Consider the following 27,491-nt stretch of genomic DNA (forward strand, 5'->3'; position numbering starts at 1 on the left):
GTCATAAGCGCACAACGGCTGCAAGGAATGGATGTATTTGCTTCATGCCCAGACAGAAAAAAAACAAACCAAAAAACACAGAACCTTGCCTCAAACCACACAAACTTAAAAGACATTAAGAGCATTAACAATGGCATGGGCAAGACCTGGTCATTCTAATCAACCCTAGATATAAAAAATGGAAAGCCACAATAGAGGCAGCAGGCAGGCAGTTCTGTACTTGTGCGGTCGTCCATTTCGGATACTCTGTAGTGGGAATGCAGCAGGCTCTGGGCATCCTAATAAAACAATGATCTGTTAAGACTTTAGTGAACCACCCATACATTGGCATATAAACAGGATAACCTTAGTGTTCATGGCTGTCAGGTGGGTGTATTGATCAATAGCAATGCACATTCAAATGTCACATATTACAGGGGATAGGAATTTTCACTGCAGTAGGTATTGAGGCTGTGGCTTTAAAGGTCATCTTATAAAATGGGTGGCAACACACTCGTCACAGCTGGCTAATAATAATAAGTCAGCCTATATCTTGGAGACCAAAGGCTCTCTTCAATGTGCTGGCATTTCCAATACTCTCATATTAAACACAGAAAATACCAGCCTGGAACAAATTAGAAAACTAAGCAAAAATACCTTTAGTCAAATTTGCATGGGCAGCCCTGGGTGCTGAATGATTCAGTAATGTAAACCATTAAGATGCAATGGCTCCAGTGTTTCGACAATACAGGGAAAAGGTTGCCGGCACCACACACCATGAAGCAATCACGTGCCAGGAAAGGTCCCCTGTTACGCCACGTTGAGGCCTTCATCAGAAAGTAGGTTGAAATGGTGTGCCGAATCTTTTCATCTTGTTATATAGATATATATATACTATATTTATAAATATAAATCACTGTAACGCTGCCCTTTATCGCACATGCACTTATTTACACCATGGCTTCCAATGCCAGCCCCTCCATGCCCAGGGAGGGAAGGAAGCCCAGACAGGAAGTGGGAAATTAAGTCACAGAAGATGGTATCACTCCCCACACAGCCGAAGGGAAAAGAAAAGGGGTATGACCACCTTTGGCCCAATAACTTGCCATAAAATACTATTGAGAGAAGGGGCATTCCTGTGAAAGTCCATTGCCGAGTCTCTGTGGCGTTACAGTGCAGTCCCATAAGGCAGGCTCCAGTGTCCGTAGTGGCCAGGCTGAGGGGCACACAGGGCAGTATGTCACCAGTTTGCCTTCACAGCTTTAATATCGCTAATTAGATTCTGAGCCAAGCAGATGCCAAAAATCTAGAAGAGGAGGAAAAAATGTCACATTACATATTGCATATATTATATTTTTTAAAGGGAATCTGTCAATAGGATCAACCCTCCTAAGCCATCTATATGGACATGTAGGTCATAGGAAGCTGAATAAAATGATAGCTTGATATCCGCAATCCGATGTCTTAGTTCAGAGAAATCCACATTTTTCTTATATGTAAATGAGCTGTTCAGATCCATGGGCCGGACACTGATCTGCATGAGAATCTGTCTCCAGAGCTTATTATTAATGAAAGGGGGCGTCAACAGTGTGATATGCAACTTACACAGAACAAGAGAACTGACCTTTGTCGCATAACAAACATTAGCAGCTGCAGCTTTCACAGCTCTGCTGTAACCCTGTCTGCCTGTGAGCTGGAAGCTGAGAGGAACCTGCAGATGTGTCAGGTATAATCACACACAGCTCTGCAGTGGGATCAGAAGAGCAGAGAGCGGCCATCACATATCACACTGGTAACTCCCGCTTTCATTTATAATAATCTCTGGAGACAGATTCTCATGCAGATCAGTGTCCAGCCCATAGATCTTAACAGCTCATTTACATATAAGAAAAATGTGGATTTCTCTGGAATAAGACATCGGATCGCGGATATCAAGGTATCATGTTAATCAGCTTCCTATGACCTACATGTCCATATAGATGGCTTAGGAGGGTTGATCCTACTGACAGATTCGCTTTAATGCATCTTGTAAACAGTTACCATATGATTTGACACATCCTACATTGCCACAAGATTTCTATATATGTACATTTCTCTTAGCATTTTTTCATTTTCATCTGCTGTAGTTCTAAATGACCTACAATACTGTTCTGAACATTGAGTGGTCGTAAATCAACTTTACTTAGGGCATTGTGTGTGAAAAGCTTTGATTAACAACATTTGATGAAAGCTTTCTAAAAAGGACTTTATTCTCGGGTATGAACACTTATCTACAAAACACTTTGTAAAGTGGACCCTTATTATGTATTATTAGTCATTAACGTTCAAACGACACTAACGACAAAGCTGGTTTTTAACAGCAGACTGCATAAAAAGTAAAAACTAAGAAAAAGAAGCAATGTTTTTTCCCTTATGTATATGGAGTGCTGAGCTTCTAACAAGAATAAAGCAAAAGTCTGAGCACGACTGGCATCTGCACAATAAAGCCCCGGTGATGGAGGTAAAGAGATATTAGGGGTCATTAACCCCTTAACACTCTATGATGTACATGTCAGTCATGAGCAGGTCACTATGTGCTCCATGATGGATATGTAAGTCATACTGATCGCATAGTACAGCTTCTGTACCGGTATGATCAGATTCAGGAGCCCCGACTGATTTACACAGCCAGGCTCCAGCTTTAACTGTAGTATTCTCTTAGATCACCGCAGTTTAACCACTCATATGCCGCTGTCAATAGTAAAAAGCGTTCATGTGGTACAGATGGGTTGCTGTGGCAACCAGTGGTCATATAAATCACCATTAGGTCTGCCATACGCTACTGCCCATCAGATCCATCCTGAAGCCGCGTGTGATAGGATGATGTAATGCACTCCAATACATAAACAACGTTCCCGCATCTCCCCTCTAAAAAAATAAAATAATGTTTTTATTACCTTATTTTTGGACTTTAAGATGCACCCCAAATCTAGATAGCAGAAAATAATATAAACATATTTTCTACGAATTAAAACTTCCCTGGTGATGAAAGGAAGTGAGAGGAGTAAATCTTCATTTTAATGGGCTAGGGTAGAAGAGGACAGTAATAAATCTATTGTTAGATTTTCTCTCCAGCATGTGTATCATCAAAACACCCCCACATCCCATGAGCTAAAAGGTCCTTCAGACAGTCAGGACCTACAGCATCTGTGCAGCTGTAATGATGTGCAGGTCCTGGTAGCTTCCTCTCCTGCAGCGATCAGACAGATCAGTGTCAGGCAGGAGGAGAGACGTTTTCTCAGTGATCAGGAAAGGCGGTGTCCATGTTCTCCTCAATTTGCAGAAGCAGTCTCTAAACTATAAGCCATATATACTTTTTAGCAAGACAAGTACGCCTTAGGCTAGGGTCCCACTACTGTATTTTCTCTTACCTGAGAGAATTGGGCCAATTTTGCTAATCACACTCTGATTAGTGGGGTCAGATTTTCTCGGATAAGGTGAATATGGGGGAAAAAAAAAAGTCTAAATGTTTTTCATTCTGTCAGTCTCACCCTGGTAACACCCACTTTTAATTAAAATAATCTCTGGAGACAGATTCTCATGCAGATCAGCATCCGGCCCACAGCCTGGAACAGACATTTACATATAAAAAAATGGATTTCTCTGGAATAAGTCTTCAGATTGTAGATATCAAGGTATTCAACTTTCTATGACCTGCGTGCCCATATAGATGGCTTAGGGGGGTTGTTCCTACTGACAGGTTCCCCTTAAAGGGACTGTCAGCACAGAATGACAGTTCAAACCAAGACCAAGCGCGCGGTGCACCATGATGTGGTCAAACATTTAAATATACCTTCCCATCTGATTGTTTTCCCTCTATCCCCCACCCTCTTTGAATGTCACCTTGATAGAGCCAGAGAAGGGTGAAGATAGATGGAAAACAAGAAGGTGGGAAGGTGCACTTATATGTTTGTTCCCACCATGATGTACCGAGCGCCTGTACTTGGTCCCTTTAACAGGCGGGATACTGAAAACAGTATCTGTCAACATCTGAAAGCAGGCAGTGATATGTGGTGACTTATTTTCTTTAATAGGGTTAAACCCATGGAAGCCACAGTTTATGAATTTTCTAATATTTCTCTTTACCATTATAGCACAAAGGAGAAACTTCCTTTTTTGTAAATTGGACAAGACTGATGAACACATAGTCCTGGTCACAAGCTCCTCGACCAGCAGCCATTTTATTGACCGTACTGTGCAGCTTGTAACAAAGCATGCAAGTAGCAGCAATATAAAAAGTATTACACTTTCTCCTGCAGTGGCTACAACACTGTGGCTATTCAAAAGGGAATTTCATTACTAACTTCCAAGGGTATGTTTTTGGGGTGGATTTTTAAAATCCATGTAAACAAAAAAAAATAAAAAGAGAGAAAGTAGCAATGTCTCAAGAATTGACAATATAGATTCTTATTCTAAGTAGAAGAAAAAAACACCATGGCCCTGACTCAAAGCCAAAAAAGTGGTGCAAACCTTTTGGCGTTTTCACGCTTAGTTTCTCCCAGCTCTGCCAAAATGGGTGAAGCTGGGGCTGGATGGGGAAGGGAGGCGCGACGCCACAGCTCATCTACAGTATGACAAGTTGTGGCGTTCCATATACCAGAAATCTCACACTAGTCCCTGCCTGGAGTAAGATTTCTGGTGTAGCGTACAGAGGCTTACACCACTCAGACGCTCGAAATTCATCAAAACTCACGAGAAAATTTGCCAGCCTTGATGAATCGGGGAATATGTGACCTATAAGGCTGCGTTCACATGTTGTGACAGCTGGCAATTTTTTCTTTTGCCACAATCACCATAAAACCGCTAAGCTTCTGCAACAAGTTAACACGGCTTAAAAGAGTTTTTCCACTGAAATAGGAAGCTTAGTCAAACGGCATTTTCATAAGCATTAAGAACAGAATCTGGTAAAAAAAAAAAAAAAAAACTAAAAGTCATACCCACTTTATTTTAATACATTTGTAAAATTTGTGGCATTTTAAGCCACTTGGAAAAGCCCATTTAGTCCAGTAGAGGGCAGCAATACTCCATTTACTACTGCAACTGGGGAAATGAAAGCCATGTCAGCAATTGCCAAATACGGTCTATGTATTGCAGCAAGGGTGAAATCAAAGTACAACAGGGCAACTAGTACAATATTAAATCCCAGGTAATGTACTGCATCCAAGTTAGCAAAATACAGGTTGTGTTGTCAGTGGGAACTGAGCAGCCACACTCTTCACAGTTCATGGTCTGGGTGCTGATGTTCAGGGAAAGGATAATAAAAAAGGGTAAAGCACTAAACCAGTGCCTAAGCAATTTCATTTACAGGACAGGTACGGGTCCTGGCAATTGGACCCCTGCCGATCATGGCAAATCCTAGAAATATATGACTTTGATGGGCATAACCCCTTTAACATACAAACATAGAGCACAATGGCTAATCTTACATATAGGATTATATTCTAAGTGGATTTATGGAAATTATGTTTAAAGTTTTCATGACATTTTCTGGATTTTCATTGTAATTGGTAACATTGTTAACGGAAATGCCCATCTTCAAAAATAAAATGAGGCAAAGGTAGGTAATGCTTTACCTACTGTAGCCCCAAAGTCTGCTGCTTCCCACCAGTCTTTATTGTGGAGACGTACCATTTACAATAGGTGACCACTGCAGCCAATTACTGCTAACAGCGGTCTTGTGCCACCTACCTCTGTATGATGGTTAAGGACACTGATTGGCTGCAATGAACAAGTGTTGTATATGGGATGGGACCATTGCAGCTCTCAAAAGACTGGAGAAAGCAGCAACCACAGCTTCAATACGCTTAAGAGTTTTGTTTTTTATTTTAAAGCATTACTTACCACTGTCCTATTTTTCTTTGATGGACAACCTGTAACTGACAGGCATATTCAATACAGAATCCGGGTGAGCGTACGTACCTGCAACAAAGCAACTGCAACAAACACTCCGGCAACAACTATTAAGTTGTCCTGTAACCACTTCTCAAACTGACCCACACATCCTTTAGTATATATATAACTTTGTTGCTCCAGCTCCTGTTGTAAAGAAAAGAATCATGTGAGACTATGCCTATAAAATGCAAGACATTGAAAATCACCATTGACCAGCTATTTTTTTTTATTTTTTTTTTTATAAATACATTACATAAGATTACCATAATTTTCAATATTTGCCAAATGCCAGAATAGTGAGAGAGAATGTTTTAAGGCATTTTTATTACTTACTGCAAAGTCAAAAGTTTACATACACTAAGATTACTATGCCTTTACACAATTCTGGACTGCCCATATGATGATGTCATGTGTTTGGAGGCTTCTGATAGAGGTTGCCAAAAAAATCAGAAACTTCCAAACACATGACATCATATGGGCAGTCCAGAATTGTGTAAAGGCATAGTAATCTTAGTGTATGTCAACTTTGACTTTGCAGTAAGTAATAAAAATGCCTTAAAACATTCTCTCTATCATTATTCTGGCATTTGGCAAATATTAAAAATTATGGTAATCCTAATTGACCTAGAACGGGAAAGGTTTATTCTGATTTCATGTCAAATATTGAGAAAAACACACATATGTGTCTTTTTATATAGTGTATGTAAACTTCTGGTTTCAACTGTAGTTACAGGTGCATCTCACTAAATTAGATTATCAAGAAGTTAATTTATTTCAATTCTTCAATACAAAAAGTGAAACTCATATTATATAGAGTCATCACAAACAGGGTGATCTATTTCAAGTGTTTATTTCTGTTAATGTCGATGATTATGGCTTACAGCCAATGAAAACACAAGTCGTTTAAAAGATCCATTAGTCTGTTTCAGTATGCTCCACAATGATGGGGAAGACTCCTGACTTGACAGATGTCCAGAAGGCAGTCATTGACGCACTCCTCAAGGTCCCAGAGTCTGGAGGAAGAGTGGAGAGGCCACAATCCAAGCTGCTTGAGGTCTAGTGTGAGGTTTCCACAATCAGTGATGGTTTGGGGAGCCATGTCATCTGCTGGTGTAGGTCCACTGTGTTTTATCAAGACTAAAGTCAGCGCAGCCATCTAAAAGGACATTTTAAAGCAGTTCATGCTTCTCTCTGCTGACAAGCTTTTTGGAGATGGAAATTTCCTTCTCCAGCAGGACTTGGCACCTGTCCACACTGCCAAAAGTACCAATATCTGGTTTACACACAACAGCATCACTGTGCTTGATTGGCCAGCAAACTCGCCTGACCTTAGCCCCATAGAGAATCTATGGGGTATTGTCAAGAGGAAGATGAGAGACACCAGACCCAACAATGCAGACGAGCTGAAGGCTGCTATCAAAGTGACCTGTACTTCCATAACACCTCAGCAGGGCCACAGGCTGATCGCCTCCATGTCACACAGCATTGATGCAGTAATTGATGCTAAATGAGCTCTGGACCAAGTATTGAGTGCATTTACTGAACATACATTTCAGTAGGCCAACATTTAGGCTTTTAAAAACATTTTTTTTCAAGCTGTTATAAAGTATTCTAATTTACTGAGATAATGACTTTTGTGTTTTCATTGGCTGTAAGCCATAATCATCAACATTAACAGAAATAAACACTTGAAATAGGTCACTCTGTTTGTAATGACTCTATATAATATAGGAGTTTCACTTTTTGTATTGAAGAACTGAAATCAATTAACTTTTGGATTATATTCTAATTTAGTGAGATGCACCTGTATATACAGAAAGAAAAGAAATCAGCCAAGATATCAGGAAGAGAATTGTGGACTTGCACAAGTCTGGCTCAACCTTGGGAACAATTTCAAGATACCTGAAGGTTCCTCGTTCATCTGTACAAATAATTATAAGCAAGTACAAACAAGATGGGAATGTCCAGCCATCATACCGCTCAGGAAGGAGATGGGTTCTGTGTCCCAGAGATGAACGTGCTTTGGTCCGACATGTGCCTATCAACCCAAGGACAAAAGCAAAAGACCTTGTGTAGATGATGGTGGAAGCTGGTAAGATTGTGTCAATTAGCTCAGTGAAATGAGTACTGTATCAACATGGGCTGAAAGGCCACTCTGCCAGGAAAAAGTCATTACCCCCAAAAGAAACGTAAAAAAGCCAGATTAATGCAAATGCACACAGGAACAAAGACCTTAATTTTAAGAGACCTGTCCTGTGGTCTGATGAAACTAAAATTGATCTTTTTAAGCATAATGTCCATTGTTACATTTGGAGGAAAGGGAAAAGCTTGGAAGCCTAAGAACATCATCCCAACTGTGAAGCACGGGGGTGGCAGCATCATGTTGTGGGGTTGTTTTTCTGCAGGAGGGGCTGGTGCACGTCACAAAATAGATGGCATCATGAGAAAAGAAGATTTTCAGCCTTTGCATATTGGCCTTCAGCAATGATGTTTCCGTTATATGGGATTGCCACAGAAGTGTCAAGGAAAGCATGAATAATTGTTTACATTTTTAATTTTGGTTACTTGGCAGCAACATATGAAGAAAAAAAAATCCACACCAACTTGGTGCAAATCTGTCATGTAGATTTCCTTCCGGCTTTCTCTGGAGGTCTCCTACAACTCATTCTACCTTCCTTATGAATGATTCCACCACACAAGTCTATTAACTTTTGGAAAGGATGGAGGAAGCGGGAGGGGGACAGACAATAATTTTGACTTATCTTTATTGCAGTTTACAATGGCAGTGTATGATGTAAAGGTGAAAAGCATAGGGACCGAGCACAGAAAGAAGAATGCGTACAGGGGCTAACCATTACTTCATTTTCTGTAAAGGAAAAACGCAAAAGCTGGATGTAAAATGGGAGGTAAAGGAGGACACTGGCTCACAGAGGAAATATTGAAGAGGGGGCACAAACTGACCACATAAGCATTCTAGGACAGACAAGGCAAGGGGTGCCCGAGAAAATGGTATTTAGTGGACATGAGTGGGGTTACTTGACTTTTGGGCACAATATTTATCAGGAATACTTAGCACAAGCTCTGTATCTTATCTCCCTGAGCCTGAGCTGACATGAGAAGGTGCAAGGAGATGCAGCCGCTACTAATTCTGTACACCTGCCGACAAGGGGTTAACTGAGTGAGCCAGAGCGACCTGCACAGTACAGCCCTGGCACATCTTATTTCAGGCCATATCTCCTCCCCGCATCACACAACCTGCTCTGACAAATGGCAAACCAGCAATTCGAGTTTTTGATTCTGACAAAAACCAGAATTGCGGAGTATACACTTGGCAAATGAATCTAATTAATTCAATCAATCGCTCAGCCCTACAGCACAATGTTCAGAAGCATTTTACAAGGATTTATGTACAGGTATGCTTTCAGTTATTACAAGCAGAGACATGTGGAGAGCACATATCATGTCTATACATTGCAAGGGAACTCTTACAATAAACTAGATATACTGGCTCACACAATCCAGAAATCAAGAGAGGGACCATTTCTAATGCTTTATATTATCATGGCAGCCTTACCAGCTTTAGTCTCACGTCATATCCACATTGCGTGTTAGGAACATCCTCCTGTACAAAGGAAATACAACTTGCTTTAGAAACCTGTCTGCATTTATTAAAAAAAAAGTACGTAAGTGCTCCAACAATTGGGAAAGGATACTGAACAAAAAGTTCAGCACTAAGAATAATGAAAAATAATAAAAAAAACACTGCATGCAGAGTTACTGCCAGGAAAAAGTTCCATGAAAAAACGTGGTGATGGATGTGAAATCTCAGATGTTGCCATCATGGATATTCAGGAAAATTTGTGGGGTTATGGAGACTAAGGCTAGCCATACGCCAGCTTGTACAGCCAACAACTATTTCTCCTAACCTCCCCTTCTCCTGCTGATCTGATCATTTAAATCCAAAAGCCCAAACCACAGCTACCCCCGACATTTTATGCCACAAAGAATTAGGTGCCTCCCCCCAGGCACATTAAATGGTCAGCAGATTCAAAAAGTTATATAGTACCATACAAAAAATGCTGCAAAGCAAGAATGCTTTTCAAAATAGAAGTGTTACGTTTATTTTTATCAATTAAAATGCAAAATGAATGAGCAAAAGAGAAATCTAAAATCATATCAATTTGGTGGGAGCAGCCTTTGCCTTAAAAGCAGCATCAATTCTTCTAGGTACACTTACAGAAAGTCAGAGATCTTGTTGGATTAGTCAGATGTAGGAGTAGAATGTATGAGTAACCAATTACACCAAACAGGTGATAACGATCATTATTTTCATATGTAAGCTGAAACAGTCATTCTGAAACAGAAACAGGCTTGTGGGAGGTTTAAGACTGGGTGAGGAACAGCAAAGCTCAGCTACAAAAGGTGAGGTTCACTCAGAAATCGGAAGGTGACCAGCAGTGTGATCAGCTCAGAACCGGCAACGATCAATGGGGCTACACCATCTACTGTTGGGAGAAGTCTGGCCAGAAGTGGTCTTCATGGAAGAATAATATTTTGACATGGAAATATGGTCAAGTGAATCAATTATGCACAAAAACATAGCAACTAGGGAGCAGAAAATTAGCAGCAACTGCTCTGTTCTGATGAGTCAAAACGTGAAATATTTGGCTGTAACGGAAGACAGTTTATTTGATGAAGGACTGGAAGCGGTACAATAATGAGTGTCTGCAGGCAACAGTGAAGCATGATGTGATGAAGATTCATTGTAAGTTTGGGGCTGCATTTCAGAAAATGAAGTAGAGAATTTCGTCAGGATTAATGGTGTCCTAATGCTGAGTAATACAGGAAGATAGTTATCCATCATGTAATATCATCATGGAGGCCTCTGATTGGCTCCAAATTTATTCTGCAGCAGGACAACTACCATAAACATGCAGCCAATGTCCTTAAGAACTGGTTTCAGCATAAAGAATAAGCAGTCCTGGAAGTAATGGTACGGCCCCCACAGAGCCATTATCTCAACATCATTGCGTCGGTCTGGGATTACATGAAGAGACAGAAGGATTTGCACAGGTGTACATTCACAAAAGGTCTGTGGTCAGTTCTCCAAGATGTTTGGAAGAACCTCCCTGCCGAGTATTTTCAAGAACTGTGTACAAGCATACCTACAAGAATTGATGCTTTGCTGTTTTGAACACAAAAGGGAGTTCACACTAAATATATGTTTGATTTAGATTTCTCCTTTGTTCACTCATGATGATTTATAAAAATGAACTATTAACATTTTTATTTTTGATAGCATTCTTACTTTGCAGAATTTTTCCACACCTGCCTAATAACATGGACAGTATGGTGCAAAAGTATGTGTATGGCCAGCCTAAGCGAAATGGACAAAACCTCACTTCATTACAAAAGGGAAAAAGTACAACTGTCCTTTGCAAATACCTTGAAAGAGGCATGCCAACAACACAGACCAATTAAAAAACTAAATAAAACGTACCGCAGGGTCCTTCACACAACAAGAGAACGGCACCCCACATCGTTCTCGACTTGGATTAGAATCTGTGCAATTGAAGTAAATGTTGAGGTTCCAATCATTGGGTCCATGAGCACCACAGCAAGACCACTATTTAACAAAAAGAACAATCATGTAAAAGTTGTCAATTAAAAGACATTTTGGGATCCAAGTAAAATACATGCTTTCATATTTAATGCTATGTTTGGGCATCTTCTAAATGTTAATGTAAATTTAAGCTGTGCCATTTTGGTGCGAATTCCACAAAAAATATGCAACGTGTGAAACCAGTTTAACCGAGCCTCCTGCAAAGCTAAGCAATACATGCCAACCAGACTTACATATTCCTGAGCAAAATCAATGAGGTTCTGCAGGTCTATATCATCTCGATATGCCTTAACATTGTTATTAATGAAGAAGTTCAGTTGATCTTTGATCCAGTCTTTAAATACAAAGGCCAAGATTCCTGCTGTCAGCTCTAGGAAAAAGATCAGCCCAAGGAAGACAGAGAACTGCAAAGAAGAAACAGGACATATATTAGAGTAGTCTATGACCTGGTGACCAGACGGCAGTTCTACTTTAACACGTTTTAATTTATAATTCAAAAATCGATACTACACATGAAAATAATCAACTTTATTATACTGTACATTTTATCAGAGAAATCTGCTTCTTTCTCCTCTAGGTCTGACATTTCAATTCACTGGTAAAATCTGTCTTCTGTGAGAACAGACTTTCCCATTACCGAGATCGGAGACGGCAGTTGATTCTTTTTAAGTTCAATGGAGATGAGAGGAGCTGGCAGCAGACAGATATTCTGCTGCAAGTTCTCCTAAAACCATAGTTACAGTTCTCCATAGAACTGTATAAGCACCAACTGTCATCTATGTGTCCTAAAGTACTAACTGAAGACAGATTTTCCCCATGAATTGAGAACCGTGAAAATGAACGATCAGTTTAGGAGAAGAAAGAAGCAGATTTCTTTGATAAGATATATTACAAAACTACTTATCTTCAAGTGTACTATTGATTTATAAGAATGAATTAAATGACAGTTACTCTTTACAATTGTGATGGTCACTTAGGCTTTATCAGTTAGAACAGCGCAGATGCATATTTCTCAAGATATCTAGGACACACCACCGAAATTATTAAAGTAAACAACGACCCCTGAGTCATTGCCCCATATCAGCAATGATAATAGTAATCCACCCAGATGTTTAATAACAGGAAAGGGAGCAAATAAGTCAATGAATGAATGAACTATGGGTGCGGCAGACATATAGGATTAGCAACACAACCATAACAGAAAGATAAACAGTCATAAAACCACTGGTATCAGAAACAATGGGACTGTAAGTCATCTTCATATTCACCGGGTCAAACCCGGTGAAAACAATTCCTGTGGTCACTGGAGGAAGGTGAACAAGCGAGGTGTGGGACCCTCCTATATGTAATAAATATATGTAGATGGGGTACACCATACACCATATCCAAGTGTATCATGTGGTGGCGGGTGCTAGAACCTGCATTGAAGTAACAATGTGTAGCATAAAGAGTTAAGAAACAATGCAAAATGGATATGCACACCAAGGGTCAACGATTGTATCAAAATTACAAAATGTATTTATGTACACTGGCACACGTGAAATACTAAAAACAATTAAAAACACAGACCATAACAAAGACCATGTCCAAAATCACAAAATTGCTAGTGCAGATAATATGAAAAATTGTATAATAGTGATTGCAACATGGATCAATAGCGGTCCACTCCGGTGATAGTATGTATTAATAATAGCAACCATATACCATTTAATCCAAATATTACAGGGTGTACCCACAGCTAGGTTTGTTCACCACTCTATGGTGAAGTGACATCAGTATAAACATGCGATCACATATAGAGGGAGGAAGGAGCACATCCATAGGATATAATTTTGGGAAAACTAGCATATCACTATCCTTCCTATCATTGAATACCAGATGGATTGTAATGGATATTAAGAATGCTATGATTACTGGTGCATCTTCTGAATGGTGCACCAAAGGTAAGTGCAAGCCTGACCAATGGCTTTGTTGTAGATGGGAAAACACCATGGATTTGGTAAATAAGTCACCATCTGAAGGCATTACGCACTTTTTGACACATGTTGAAAGATGTGGAGTGAGGGATATAGATATATTTTTTTATATTCCTGAACACTGTGCATTTCTTCTGCAGGTTGCCTCCCTGACATTCATCCACAGCAAACAGAATCCAGTGCTTTACTAGAAACAGAGCTGCGGTAATACCTGGTAAATGTCTAAACTGATGACCCAACTTCATGACTTATTTCTATAGTTTCTGGTAAAATGTAACCACTATCAGTTATAGGTTTGATTTATTGATCTTTAGGATATTATATACAAGTTACTGGTCTTGGAGGGAAGTACAATCTAAAATCAAATATTTGGGCATTTATATGTGCTCCTCCATACAGAGCAAGGACCATCAATGTCCAATCAGCACAGAGTAACTTTATGTTCCTAGCAGAAAAACTAAAACTCTCTAAATACATTTGTGAATGAAAATCATCACACACTAGTTATCTCTTAAATGACATACGAATTTTAGAAGTGTGGTGTTCTCCCGTAGTGCCCCGATGCAGCCAGCGAACCCCAGCACAAACATAACAGCCCCGGTGACCATGAAGAGCCAGACAGGATCAAAGCCGCCCAGGTCTGTAATGGAGGAGATGTTGGAAAGTACACCCTGTGGAGAGAGGAGAATGATCAGGTATTCCATTAAATTAACACACAGATACCAAACCAGCCCTTATTATGCTTTACTTATATGGCACCATCACAATCCCTGCTCCACTCACGGTTTATGGGACTTAGGCCATGGCTCCACTATCAGTATTTGGTCAGTATTCGGTCAGTATTTTTTCTCAGGAGTGGGAGCCAAAACCAGGAGTGGGTGATAAATGCAGAATTGGTGACTTGTTTCTATTATACCTTTTCTCTGATTGTTCCTCACCTGGTTTTTGCTCAACTCCTGAGAAAAAATACTGACCAAATACTGACCAAATACTGATAGTGGGGCCGTGGCCTAAGGAAGAGAGTCTAGTCATATACTCCATCTTTACCAGTCCCTTAACACATGATCAACCGCCACTACATTCATACAGGAGACTCTGGTGACCTCATTCTCGTGATGAGAGGTCCAGCAATCAGGATAGATAAGTGTGTATTATGAGAAGAACCAATTTAGGCTACGTTCACAAGTCCTGTAATCATCCATTAGGACGGATCCAGCAGCAATCTGTTAACAAAAGAAGTTGTGCAGACACACCTTTTTTTGACCAGAAAAAAAATAAATGTCAACTGGATCTATTTTTTAACATGGAAGTCAATGGACAACTGATCAGTTATTTAGTGGTCGGTTTTGTTCCAATTAAAACTGATCCAGCAAGGAAAAAAACTGATCCTTTTCAAATGAAAGAAAAACAGATAAGATACTTAACAATCCGTTGTCCATAGACTTCAATGTAAAAAAAGACTGAAAAAGTTGAAATCAGTTTTTTTTAGCTGGATAAAAAGTTGTGTCGGCACAACTTTTTTGTTAACGGATTGCTGTCTGCTTCGCTCTGATGATTACTGGACATGTGAACATAGCCTAACACTATATACAAAGATAAGGTTGTGTGTGTATGTATCAGTGATATCTAGGGGAGGGCACTATACTACATCTTCTACTTTAAACTAAAGGCTGGTTTTCACTCCCTGGCTTGTGAAGCTGAATAACCATCAATCAGCTACTTCTTTGAGAATTGTTGATGGTTTACTGGCTTGTTTAGATAGGCAGACCACATTTTCTCTGCACACAGAACAATCGATAACTGATCGTTCTGTGCGAATAGCCTGTCACCGTTCTGAATAGGTCCTGTTTTCACAGAGCGATGTGCAGCCAGGAACGATTTTAAGTCAGCTTAAAAATCATTTCACCCGACGATCGAGGATACTGCTCATATGACAGGTGGTTGACAGCCTGTTTACAGTGCCTAATCAAAAGGAAATAAGCGTTTTTAGCAACTCTCTCACGATAATCATGCAGTGTTAATCTTAAAGACTAACCGTAGTTTTAATTATAATTTCCTAACTCAATAGTACACATGAAAATAAGCATCTTTGTAATATCTCAGAAATCTTTTTCCTAGTTGAATGAGCTTTCATTCTCAATTTAGTGGTAAAATCTGTATTCAGTGAAGACAGAACGTCTTTTTAACCACACACTTAAAAGTGTAACTGCAGTTTCCGAGAACTTGCAGAAGGGATGTTTTTTGCCTCAAGTTTCTCTCCAAGATAAAATCTTACTGGCAGCAATAGCCATCTCACTTCTCAGTCATGGGAAAGTCTGTTTTCAGTGAATACAGATTTTACCTGTGAATAGAGAGTAAATGATCAGTCCAGGAGGGAAAAGAAGCACATTTTTCTGATAAAGATATTTTACAAAGTTGTTTATTTTGATATGTATTATTGACTTATGAAATAAGAATTAAAACGACTGTTACTCTTCAAGGGCGAGTTCACGTATTGTGGACAAATTGTGCTTTATTTTGGGATGATTTGTGTTAAACCTGTTAATTTTCACACCATTGAGTCAAAAGATGCTTTCCGATCACAATGTGATAACCCATGGCATGTCTCTACCAACTGACTCCACATAATTGCAGCTAGCATAAAGCACACGCCCTGTACTGTGTATACAGACAACTACAACATACCTAGAATATTAAAAAGAAACACTCCGTATTTATATTATATATTGAAAATGAATTAATGAGATGAAGATTTACATACAGGCGATACAAGAAACACTGAGAATGTTGTTTAGGGCCAGATCGATACTTCACATCAAGACATGATACCCAGGTTTGTAAACAGCACTTTTGCAGTTTTATACTTTTCATCACATTGTTCCTGTCCTTTACTTTCTGCCCCAATAAGACTTGAAAGGACAGGAACTGAAGGCAGGAAATCCTCTAGAGAATCCACATTTATTTATTTTTACAGCATTCATAACTTTAGGTTCACATGGAACCCTGTATGTGCGGTATCCTGGAATTAATTGTAATCGCAAAACAAATGCTACTCTAACCTCAATGCCCATATCTCCGACACATAATGAATCTGCAATAAAGTACTTTCAGCCAGGTTTCACATCTAGTACCATCAGAAAGTGTAGCAATAAATCTCAGGGGTCGCCATGTACACAACACGCTGCTAATGTGATGAATTAACAGTTTCACCACTCGCTTCTCCATTCCATAAAACAATATGAGGATGTGGTTAATTGCTGCTGATGAAACCTTCTATAATCAGAGAATCCACAAACACCTGTAGAAAATGTATTTAAACTAACATATATTTTTTCCCGACATAACAAAGTAACACTAATAATTCCTCTCCGTTAATATTCCCTAACAGAGAACTAAATAACATTATCTGGATTCTGATGAAACCAGAAGTTATAACGAGTCATGACGCCCTTAGTATTTAGAGAACGCAGTCTTGTATAGTTTTTGTCTGTGTAAGGTCTATATTTGCTCTCCAGTATAAGGCCTCATACACACAGCTAACTAGAGTACATGGTGCTGTATACTGAGAGAGTCCCTCCAGTTCTTTATTATAGACCTATAGGAACTCTAGCGAAGACCATCAGTTCAGCATAAAACCAGGAAGCACCCAGCAGTAAAGTACTGCGCATCAATGCTCATGAGCGTCACATTACTGGCACATACACACAGGGCTGTATTATGGATTTGCGCTGTGAGGGTACCAAGAGTCAAGGAACTGTAAATTGTTAGAAATACTTCCCCCTAAGGCTGAATGAATTTATAGAAAAAATAAAAAACCACAAGGTGTGGTCATGTTTTGTAAAACGTATGCTCTAAATGCCGATAACTCCATTATTATAATTTCCATCATAAAATGATAAATGAAACATGGAAACAAACTACAGGAAGATGAATTAGGAGCAGTACTGAAAAGTGCAGAAAAAATAATAGCATTTGAAAAACATAAAAATGTATGGAGGTGTGAAATGATGAAACAAAGGAGGTTAAAAGGACTGCCTGATATTGCTTTATGAGGGCGGTGCACTCCTGATTGGCCCTAACTGTGCTCTCACATGCAGTAAGCAGCGCCTGATTTGCCCTTGCAGCATCAGAGTAATGCAGTGGCACTGAAGCTGGCCGGATCAATTGATCTGGCCAGCTTTAGAGCAGCGCTTACCAGGTCTATTAAAAAGAGCTTGAAAGTGCTGCACTCCTTACCTAGTGCACAGGCCACAGCTGATAGACTGCAGAAATGGCAACGAGCTGTAAACTAAATTAAAAATTCCACTGTTCTAGAGAATGGAATAACAAGTATATTTCAATGTTAATTGTTTTTACAAGCACTTTGCAAAATTAATTTGTCATGAGGCAACAACTGTTTTAAAAGGGAACTTGTCATGAGATTCATGCTGTCTGAATCACAGGTTGTATTATTGCAGCCGTGTAGTTTTCCTCTAAAACACTGCAGTACTATGAAAAGCTGACTGCGGAAGATGTATACGGGATGATTAGTCAAAAGTAGGTCTCCGGCGACTACTCCTAGACTGAAAGGCCTCTACTAGTGATTAGCAAGCATGCTCGGTTAAAAGAGCACGCTCGCTCATCACTAGTCTCTACCTATACACATACATATCGACAAAGGATCCAGGCGTATGGCGCTCACACAATGGAGAAGGTGAAAATTGGAGTCTTGACAAAAAGTATCTCACAATGGATACACACTGCGAGTGTTTGATTCATACAGTTTATGGTTCTAGTAGCACAAATCTTATGTCAGGTTCGCTTTAATAGTAAAAAGCAGAAATTACCTTCTCTGCCCATGCCCATAAGCCGATGGCCAGGAAAGCGGCTCCCAACAACTACAGAGGAAAAACAGGATTAAGAACATTAGTCATAAGGCATTTATGAACGAGTTACAAATATATTATATACACACTTTTATTTGGATGTTTTTATTCATAGTCCCTAATTTACAGCAGTCTAACAATTAAAATTTTACCTTCCCATTATGGCACAGGTTTAAAAAGGTTATTGCCCGCTTACTCGGGAGAATAATGAATAGCATGGTAAACCCGACCTTTAGTGAACAAAAGGCCATAGTTCTTACACAGAACATTATTCAGCAAAGCACAAAGAATTCACTCCCACAACACTATCACATTCTCAGGATCTAGAATTTTTTTTTTCTTTAACAGATGCCCATGGAAAACAGAGTTAGCAGTGAACACATTGTATTTATCTTATCAGTGTGGCACAGAAATGGTTACACATGGGTATTGAGCGCACTGTAAACTGTTCTGAATGGTATTTTCCTTTGTTTCCTGCAATGTACATTCAACAAGTTTCCCCGTACTGGTCCCATCAGTCTAAGTTCATGCAAGGACACTGAATATAGCTAAAACAGGCATCAAGAAGTACAATGGGTGGGGGCATTTGGCGTATTAGGCTATGTTCACATGCCCAGTAATGATCCATTAGAACGAATAGAACAGGGGGGGGGGACGACTTTTCTTGCTGGATCCATTAGACACAGACGTCAATGGATGCCGCATTAACAGAGACTTTGCCCATTGACTAAAATGCTAAAGAAACGGGCCTTACGACGGAGTTAGTGAATAACGGGATGGGAAGGAAGAGGATGAAAAAAAGGGAGAGGGGGAGAAAGGGAGACAAAGCTAGAGATAAATATTAGTTTGTAAAGTTTAGGTTACAATTCATGTTCTAGGTTAACTGGGCGTTACCAGAGATTTGTCCCTGGGGGTGTGTACTTCTCCTGCATAAGGCTGACCATTCATAGAAAGGCTTCCATAACACCTCAGCAGTGCCACAGGCTGATCGCCTCCATGCCCCCCCCCCCAGCCAAGCTAAAAGCAGACAGCTGTGGGCTGGTAAGGGGCCATTGATATTGCCCCCCCAGCCTAAAAATAGCAGCCCGCAGTCGCCCTACAAAAGGCGCATCTATTAGATGTGCCAATTCAGACGCGTTGCCCGGCTCTCCCCACACTACCCTGTGGCAGTGGCATAATATTTGTGGAGTTGATGTCACCTTTGTATTGTCCAGTGACCTCAACCAACTGATTGGCAGCTCTCTGTGTACACTGTGCATAGGCAGAAAGCTGCAAATCAGTCATGTGGGCGGGGTTATACAGAGCTTACCATTTAGAGAACTGATAGATTTGCAGCAGATATAATAGAAATGATTTAAATAAAAATTGCTACAAGCAGCCCCTAAATTGTGCATTGCTGGAACCAGTCCAGTGTCTCTGCCTTCAGATGGGGTAGCAAATACCTGATTACAGACCCCTTTTAAATCTTTAAATGGCAGCAACTGAGCAATATAAACCCAGTGATAGGATTCTAAAAAATAGTAAAGTATCAGAACAAAGTTTATAGAGAATCTACTTAGCTCATTTAAACTGGCCCCTTTCCCACGTGCAGCTCACAATCTAATCTCCCGATTACAGGTATGACTACCACGTATTAATATTTAAGGGGAATTTATTATTATTACAGTTGCGATTTATTAACTCTGAGCTAAGCATTACAAGCTTGAACATCTGCAATATTGCCGCATACAGACGTACCAGGCCAGAGCTTTTTATTTGTGCAAGCTCTTGTCACAGTGGCGCCCCCTATACATTTCCCATCTACATACATGCACAAAGAATATACATAAGAAGTTGACAGAGCAAGTATCTGCAACAATTCAGCAGCTATGAGGGCGGGAAGGAACAATACAGCTGTTACATTGTACTGGGAGCCTCAGCCTCCCCATACTGGAGTGTAAAGGCAGCAGGGTGTAACAGGAGATGGAGGAGGGGTAAAGCAGACAAGCTATATAGACTGACAAGGGAAAGCCAGAGCAGTGGATAGTGAGAAAAGATTTCCCACAGCGATTCAGTTGGTTGCCATAGAAACAAATGTCCTCCCATTAAGTAACCACGGAGACCCTTTATATTTCCTGCAAGAAAGGTGGGAGTTGCCGAAGGTGTGTGTGCTACACCTAGAACCAGTTACAGAACAGCTCCAGATTACAGCAGGCAGGTCACCATTTTGACTTGGACATGGTTTTCTATTCCAGCGCTTCCAGTACTGAACACATTTACTAACATTTCCATCAAGCGTCATGTCACTTATAATTAACTTGTGTCACGCACACTATACTTTTTACTGTACACCTGTGCATAAAATAAGAATAATACAAAATGGGCACCCTTTCTTCACATACTAGCTCCATGTGGACCCAATTTCTCTCAGAGAAAGTTGCCTCTTTCTCCTGGACTAATCTTTCATTTTCAATTTACAGGTAATACCTGTCAATAGTGAAAACAGGTTTTCCAATTACCAAGATAGATGACAGTTGGTGCTTAAAAAGTTCTATGGAGAAAAGTAACTTGCATTTCAGAAGAACTTGCAGCAGAATGTCTTTGTCTGCCTCTAGCTTCCCCCACCCCGCCTCTCCATAGAATTTTAAAAGCACCAACAGTTATCTCTTATCTCAACGGGAAGGTCTGTATTGACAGAGTACAGATTTGATCACTGAATTGAGTGTGAAAGATCAGTCCTGGCCAGAGAAAGAAGCAAATTACTCTGATAAAAATAAGCAACTTTGTAATTCATCTAATGTGTACTATTGAGTTATGAAATAAAACATTAAAATGAAGCCTCCATACACATTAGGTGACTGAACGATGATTCTGCCAATAGCCATCTTGGCCATCTCTTTCATATACTGGAGTTCTCATTCGGCCGAGTGCTCCTATGTGCTCTATGGGAAAGTCCGAAATCAGGCATGCCAGATCAACGTGTCCACTGACAATCTGTTGGCAAGCACCCCTATACACAAAGTGTCAGCCGAACCCATCAATACCAGAGAGTGCGGCCAAAATTAGTCTAATGTGCATGTAGGGCTTTAGTCCACACCTGTAAGACAGACATAATGCACTGACAGGCCTGGTCCAGCACAGAAGGAGCTGCTTAGTTCACATCTTTCCATTCTGATTCATAGAGTGGGTTCCTGAGCATAAGGGCATTGGCCACAGGTGTGGGCAAGGATCCAGAGATAAGGACTTTGGGGAGGGGGAAGCAATATTGACCGCAGCAATTATTCCATAGTTCACCTGTAAACCCCACACAGCATATACAGTCCAGCTAACTAAACACTGTTTCGGTGACTGTCTCAGAGGTCATGGACACATTAGTATCATGTCTTGTCCAAACAGTGCTGCTTTCGTCTACATCAGGTTTTTGCGCTCTCATCTTTGGGATATTAGGTAATCACTACTAGGAGATAGCATTGATTTTCATGTACTAATAGCAGTGCTGAGATGTCACACAAAACATGTAATACAGGTATAGGGTATGAGCAGATGTTAAGTATTTGGTGCAGAAATTTCTGCATCTCTTGGCAGGAAAAACAGTGTCAAAACACACGTTTTTGGTGCAGATTTTTCCCCACGCATTAATATGGATGAAATCTGTAACAAAAAAAAAAAAGGTAAGAAAATTGACTTGCTGCAGATTTAAAAATAACTGACTAAACAATAAGCAAAGTGTGCATGAGACTTCAGGATTCTCATTCATTTTGCTGGCATCAGGAAACCTTTCAGGTTTTGTGACAAATCTGCACTGGAAAAAAAATGCAGCAAAAATGCAACGTGTGCACACAGCCATACAGTAACAGGTCCAAGTCAAACATGCACTTTCTTAGAAAGTGCTACTGAAGCTAAACAGAAGTGAAGAACATGGTGGAGCTGAGGACACAGACTGGGTGCCTTCGCTAAATGACAGACTAACACGAGATCATTTGGGAAGCCATTACCTACTGCACTATAATTTGTCCATAAAATAAAATGACCTGACTTACCAATACTCATGAGAAAACTGAATTTTAGCAATCTATAAAAAACTATACACAGTATTGGAAAGCTATCCAAATTCTTTCAATTTTTCCTTATTTGAGATGTCCAGCCCAAAGGCAGGCAAGCCTCTCCACTGACAGTCATCGGCAAAAAGCCTCCATAATATACTAACTACAATGTCACAACCAAACTGCAGTCAACCGCAACGCGGTGCAACTGATGCTCATGTGTCCTGCTCTAAGATATAATTCCCTACAACTAGAATGCACAACAGATCTCAATACCAATAAATTAATGTATTAAAGTATTCAAAGGCTCAGAAAGTGGAACTATGAATAAATGCCAGCAAAGGCGAAACGCGCGTCGGGATACGCCAGATTCAGTGCCAATACACTGGTGGTAAGCATGCTTATCTCATTTCATCCTTTATCTGCTCCCCTTTTTATCATATGAGGGGTTCATTGCTCTAATTGTGGGTATTTTACCTTATTCTATGAATTGTTTTCTCTTCATTTATTTCTGCATATCTGCACTTTACTTGCATTGTCACTTTATCTTTTCACCACTAGGGGAAATATTACGATTGTCTATTCCACAATTTTGTGGTTTATGTACATTTTGAAGAGCTCCTCCTCTTTTTATTCATAGTTCCACTTTCTGAGCCTTTGAATACATTAATACATTAATTTATTGGTATGGAGATCATGCATTTTGCGGTTTTGTCTGCATTTACCCACCATGTGGAAATTTTAAATACATTTTCTTGGGTTTCTCATGTCTCTAAGCATTAATTGCCATCCACAGTATATTATACATGTCCCCATGATTTAGTGTATTTGTTTATTTATTCATTTATCTTGGCACTTTACCCTATATACACCTGTTGGATCCTGTACTATTCCATATTTGTCTGTCTAATTTTATTCAATAAAGTTTTTTGATTTTCATTATTGTCTGTTGTGCATTCTAGTTGTAGGGAATTATAATCATGTGTCTGCACAGCTAAATTTTGCTGATTAATACTTTTGTTAATCTGCTCTAAGATATGTAGAAAAGGTGGTCATCCAAGGTGAAAAGTGTTGCATTACTATATCACGTGCTTACAGGTAGTACCTGTCACACACTGTACGGATTCCAAGCACATTCTGATATACGGTGGCTTGCGAAAGTATTCACCACCCCGCTTGGCATTTTTTGTGTTTTGCTACCTTACAACCGGGAATTTCACAGGTATTTTTTAGGGTTCATGTAAAGAACATGCCTACAACTGTGAACTTTAGGTTTTCTACTTTTTTGTGAAGCAAACAAAAATAGGACAAAATAACTGAAAATTTCTGTGTGCATAACTATTCCCCCCCATAAAGTCAGTACTTTGTAGAGCCTCTTTTTGCGGCAATTTCATTTTCAAGTCTCTTTGGATAAGTCTCTATGAGCTTTCCACACTTTGCCGATGGGATTTTTCCAATTCCTCAAGACAAAACTGCTCCAGCTCCTTCAAGTTAGATGGTTTCATCTGGTGAACAGCAATCTTCAAGTCTGACCACAGATTCTCAAATGGATTAAGGTCTGGGCTTTGACTAGGCCACTACAAAACATTTACACGTTTCCCCTTAAACCACTCGAGTGTTGCTTTAGCAGAATGCTTTGGGTCATTGTCTTGTTGGAAAGTGAACCTCGGTCCCAGTCTCAAATCACTGACAGTATCAGGTTTTGCTCAAGAATATCCATGTATTTTGTACCATCCATCTTCCCCTCCACTCTGACCATTTTCCCTGCTGCCAAAAAACATCCCCACAGCATGATGTTGCCACAACCATGTTTCAATGTGGGGACTGTGTTCATGAGGCGATGATTTGTGCTGGATTGGCGCCAGACATGCCTTTTACCTTACCTTTTACCTTGATGGTGAAAAAGTTAAAATTTGGTCTCATCTGACCACAGCACCTTCCTCCATACATTTGGAGAGTCTTCCACAAACCTTTTGGCAAACTCAAAATGAGCCTTGTAATGTGTGTGCAAGTTAAGACTTTTTTCTGGCCTCTCTTCTATAAAGTCCACCTATGGAATGTATGGTTTATTTTGGTCGTATGGACAGATACTCCAGTCTCTGCTTGGGAACTCTGCAGCACCTTCAGGGTTACCTTTGGTCCCTGTGCTGTCTCTCTAATTAATGCCTTCTTTGCCCGAGCTGAGAGTTTTGGTGGGCGGCTCTCTCTTGGCAGGTTTGTTATGGTACCATCTTCTCTCCATTTGAGGATAATGGATGTAATGGTGCTCCGGGGGATCATCAGTGATGGGTTTTTAAAAAAAAATAAATAAAAAAAATAAATAAAAAAATACCAAACCCTGACTTCTACTTCTCACCAACTTTGTCCCTGACTTGTTTGGAGAGCTCTTTGGTCTTCATGGTGTTGTTTGGTTAGTGGCGTCTCTTGCTTAACCACTTAATTTTATAGGTTAATGACTGGGCCTCATTTTTTAAAATATGACCAGTGTAACTTTATGAGGTAATAACTCTGGAACGCGTCAACAGATCCCGCTGATTCTGAGAGTTTTTTTTCGAGACATTGTACTTTCGTGATGGCGGGAAAAGTTTTTCGATAAGACTTGCATCTACACTGCTCAAAAAAATAAAGGGAACACTTAAACAACAGACTATAACTCCAAGTAAATCAAACTTCTGTGAAATCAAACTGTCCACTTAGGAAGCAATACTGATTGACAATCAATTTCACATGCTGTTGTGCATATGGAATAGACAATAGATGGAATTTATTGGCAATTATCAAGACACCCTCAATAAAGGAGTGGTTCTGCAGGTGGGGACCACAGACCACATCTCAGTACCAACGCTTTCTGGCTGATGTTTTGGTCACTTTTGAATGTTGGTTGTGTTTTCACACTCGTGGTAGCACGAGATGGACTCTACAACCCACAGAAGTTGCTCAGGTAGTGCAGCTCATCCAGGATGGCACCTCAATGCGAGCTGTGGCAAGAAGGTTTGCTGTGTCTGTCAGCGTAGTGTCCAGAGGCTGGAGGCGCCTCCAGGAGACAGGCCAGTACACCAGGAGACGTGGAGGGGGGCCGTAGGAGGGCAACAACCCAGCAACAGGACCGCTACTTCCACCTTTGTGCAAGGAGGAACAGGAGGAGCACTGCCAGAGCCCTGCAAAATGACCTCCAGCAGGCCACAAATGTGCATGTGCACAAACTGTTAGAAACCGACTCCATGCGGGTGGTATGAGGGCCCGACGTCCACAGATGGGGGTTGTGCTCACAGCCCAACACCGTGCAGGACGCTTGGCATTTGCCACAGAACACCAGGATTGGCAAAGTCGCCACTGGCGCCCTGTGCTCTTCACAGATGAAAGCAGGTTCACACTGAGCACATGTGACAGACGTGTCAGAGTCTGGAGACGACGGGGAGAGCGATCTGCTGCCTGCAACATCACTCAGCATGAAAGGTTTGGCAGTGGGTCAGTAATTGTGTGGTGTGGCATGTCTTCGGAGGGCCGCACAGTCCTCCATGTGCTTGCCAGAGGTAGCCTGGCTGCCATTAGGTACCGAGAGGAGATCCTCAGACCCCTTGTGAGACCATATGCTGGTGCGGTTGGCCCTGAGTTCCTCCTAATGCAGGACAATGCCAGACCTCATGTGGCTGGAGTGTGTCAGCAGTTCCTGCAAGATGAAGGCATTGAAGCTATGGACTGGCCTGCCCGTTCCCCAGACTTTAATCAGATTGAGCACATCTGGGACATCATGTCTCGCTCCATCCACCAACATCACGTTGCACCAGACTGTCCAGGAGTTGGCGGATGCTTTAGTCCAGGTCTGGGAGGAGATCCCACAGGAGACCATCTGCAACCTCATCTGGAGCATGCCCAGGCTTTGTAGGGAGGTCATACAGGCACGTGGAGGCCACACACACACACACACACACACACACACACACACACTACTGAGCCTCATTTTGACTTGTTTTAAGGACATTACATGAAAGTTGGATCAGCCTGTAGTGTGTTTTTCCACTTTAATTTTGGGGGTGACTCCAAATCCAGGCCTCCATTGGTTAATAAATTTGATTTCCATTGATAATTTTTGTGTGATTTTGTTGTCAGCACATTCAACTTTGTACAGGACAGAGTATTCAATGAGAATATTTCATTCATTCAGATATAGGATGTGTTATTTGAGTGTTCCCTTTCATTTTTTGAGCAGTGTATTTATGAAAAAAAAAATGGCAAAAATTTTGAAAATTTCATAAATTATCAAACTTTTAGGCTGTGTGCCCACGATGCGTTTTTAATGCGTTTCCGCGACGCGGAAACGCATTAAAAACGCATGGTAGAAGGCCTGCCATGTTCCCCAATGATAATCCGCTTGTGCTGTGCACATGCTGTGGAAATTTCCGCTGCGAATTATCATTGCGGAAAAAAACGCAGCACTACCAATTATTTTGCGGAAGTGCTGCGTCTTCGTCACCATTGACTTGCATTAGAACGCGCCAATTCCGCAAGACTGCATCTGTACTTGCGTAATTGGTGCGTTCTAATGTGCGGATGGTACCTGGGTGTAGAGGAGAGGAGACTCTCCTTCACACCCAGGTACCATAAAAAAAGAATAAAATAAAAAATAAAGATTATATTCACCTTCCGACGGCCCCCGGACTCCTTCTCTTCGCTTGCTGACAGATCGAGCAGAACTGAAGGACCTGCGCTGACGTCACAGTCATGTGACGGCAGGTCTTTTCAGTACCGCGATCTGACGGCAGCCAGCACAGGAGCGCTGCAAGTCTCGGCGGCCATCGGAAGGTAAGTATTAGTTTATTTTTAACCACTCTCTCGGGTCACACTATATAAATCCATGCCGTTTGCATGGATTTATATAGTGTGACCTAGTTAGCATCACTTGGAAAGCGCTTGTAAATCCGCATGCGGAAATGTAAGTGAATAACGCTTCATTTCCGCATGTCCCTGGCAGGAAAACACATGTACAATCCGCATGTACAATCCGCATGCATTTTTTTCTGCCAGGGAGATGCAGAAACGCTCAGGAAAAATCCAGAACATTTCTGCATCGTGGGCACATATCTGATTTAAGGGC

General features: G+C 40.7%; 1 protein-coding gene across 2 annotated transcripts in view; it reads right to left on the reverse strand.

Moving 5' to 3' along the window:
• Positions 1-252: 252 nt before the first annotated feature.
• TSPAN17 (tetraspanin 17) overlaps positions 253-27,491 on the reverse strand; it is a 58,984-nt gene continuing 31,745 nt past the window's right edge. Inside the window, exons 2-8 of one of the 2 annotated variants that reach the window (XM_073651372.1) lie at positions 18,336-18,386; positions 14,034-14,180; positions 11,767-11,937; positions 11,411-11,536; positions 9,485-9,532; positions 5,938-6,054; positions 253-1,285 (exon numbers count right to left, since the gene is read on the reverse strand). In XM_073651372.1, coding sequence (XP_073507473.1) covers positions 1,220-1,285; positions 5,938-6,054; positions 9,485-9,532; positions 11,411-11,536; positions 11,767-11,937; positions 14,034-14,180; positions 18,336-18,386 — 726 coding nt within the window. In that variant the 3' untranslated portion in view covers positions 253-1,219. Of the gene's footprint in view, positions 1,286-2,876; positions 3,044-5,937; positions 6,055-9,484; positions 9,533-11,410; positions 11,537-11,766; positions 11,938-14,033; positions 14,181-18,335; positions 18,387-27,491 lie in introns of those variants that run through there. The other variant, XM_073651374.1, reaches the window with a different exon arrangement.

Source organism: Phyllobates terribilis, unplaced genomic scaffold (assembly GCF_046119375.1).
Source record: "Phyllobates terribilis strain yellow unplaced genomic scaffold, ASM4611937v1 Scaffold_11__3_contigs__length_659146591, whole genome shotgun sequence".
Classification (NCBI taxonomy): Eukaryota; Metazoa; Chordata; class Amphibia; order Anura; family Dendrobatidae; genus Phyllobates; species Phyllobates terribilis.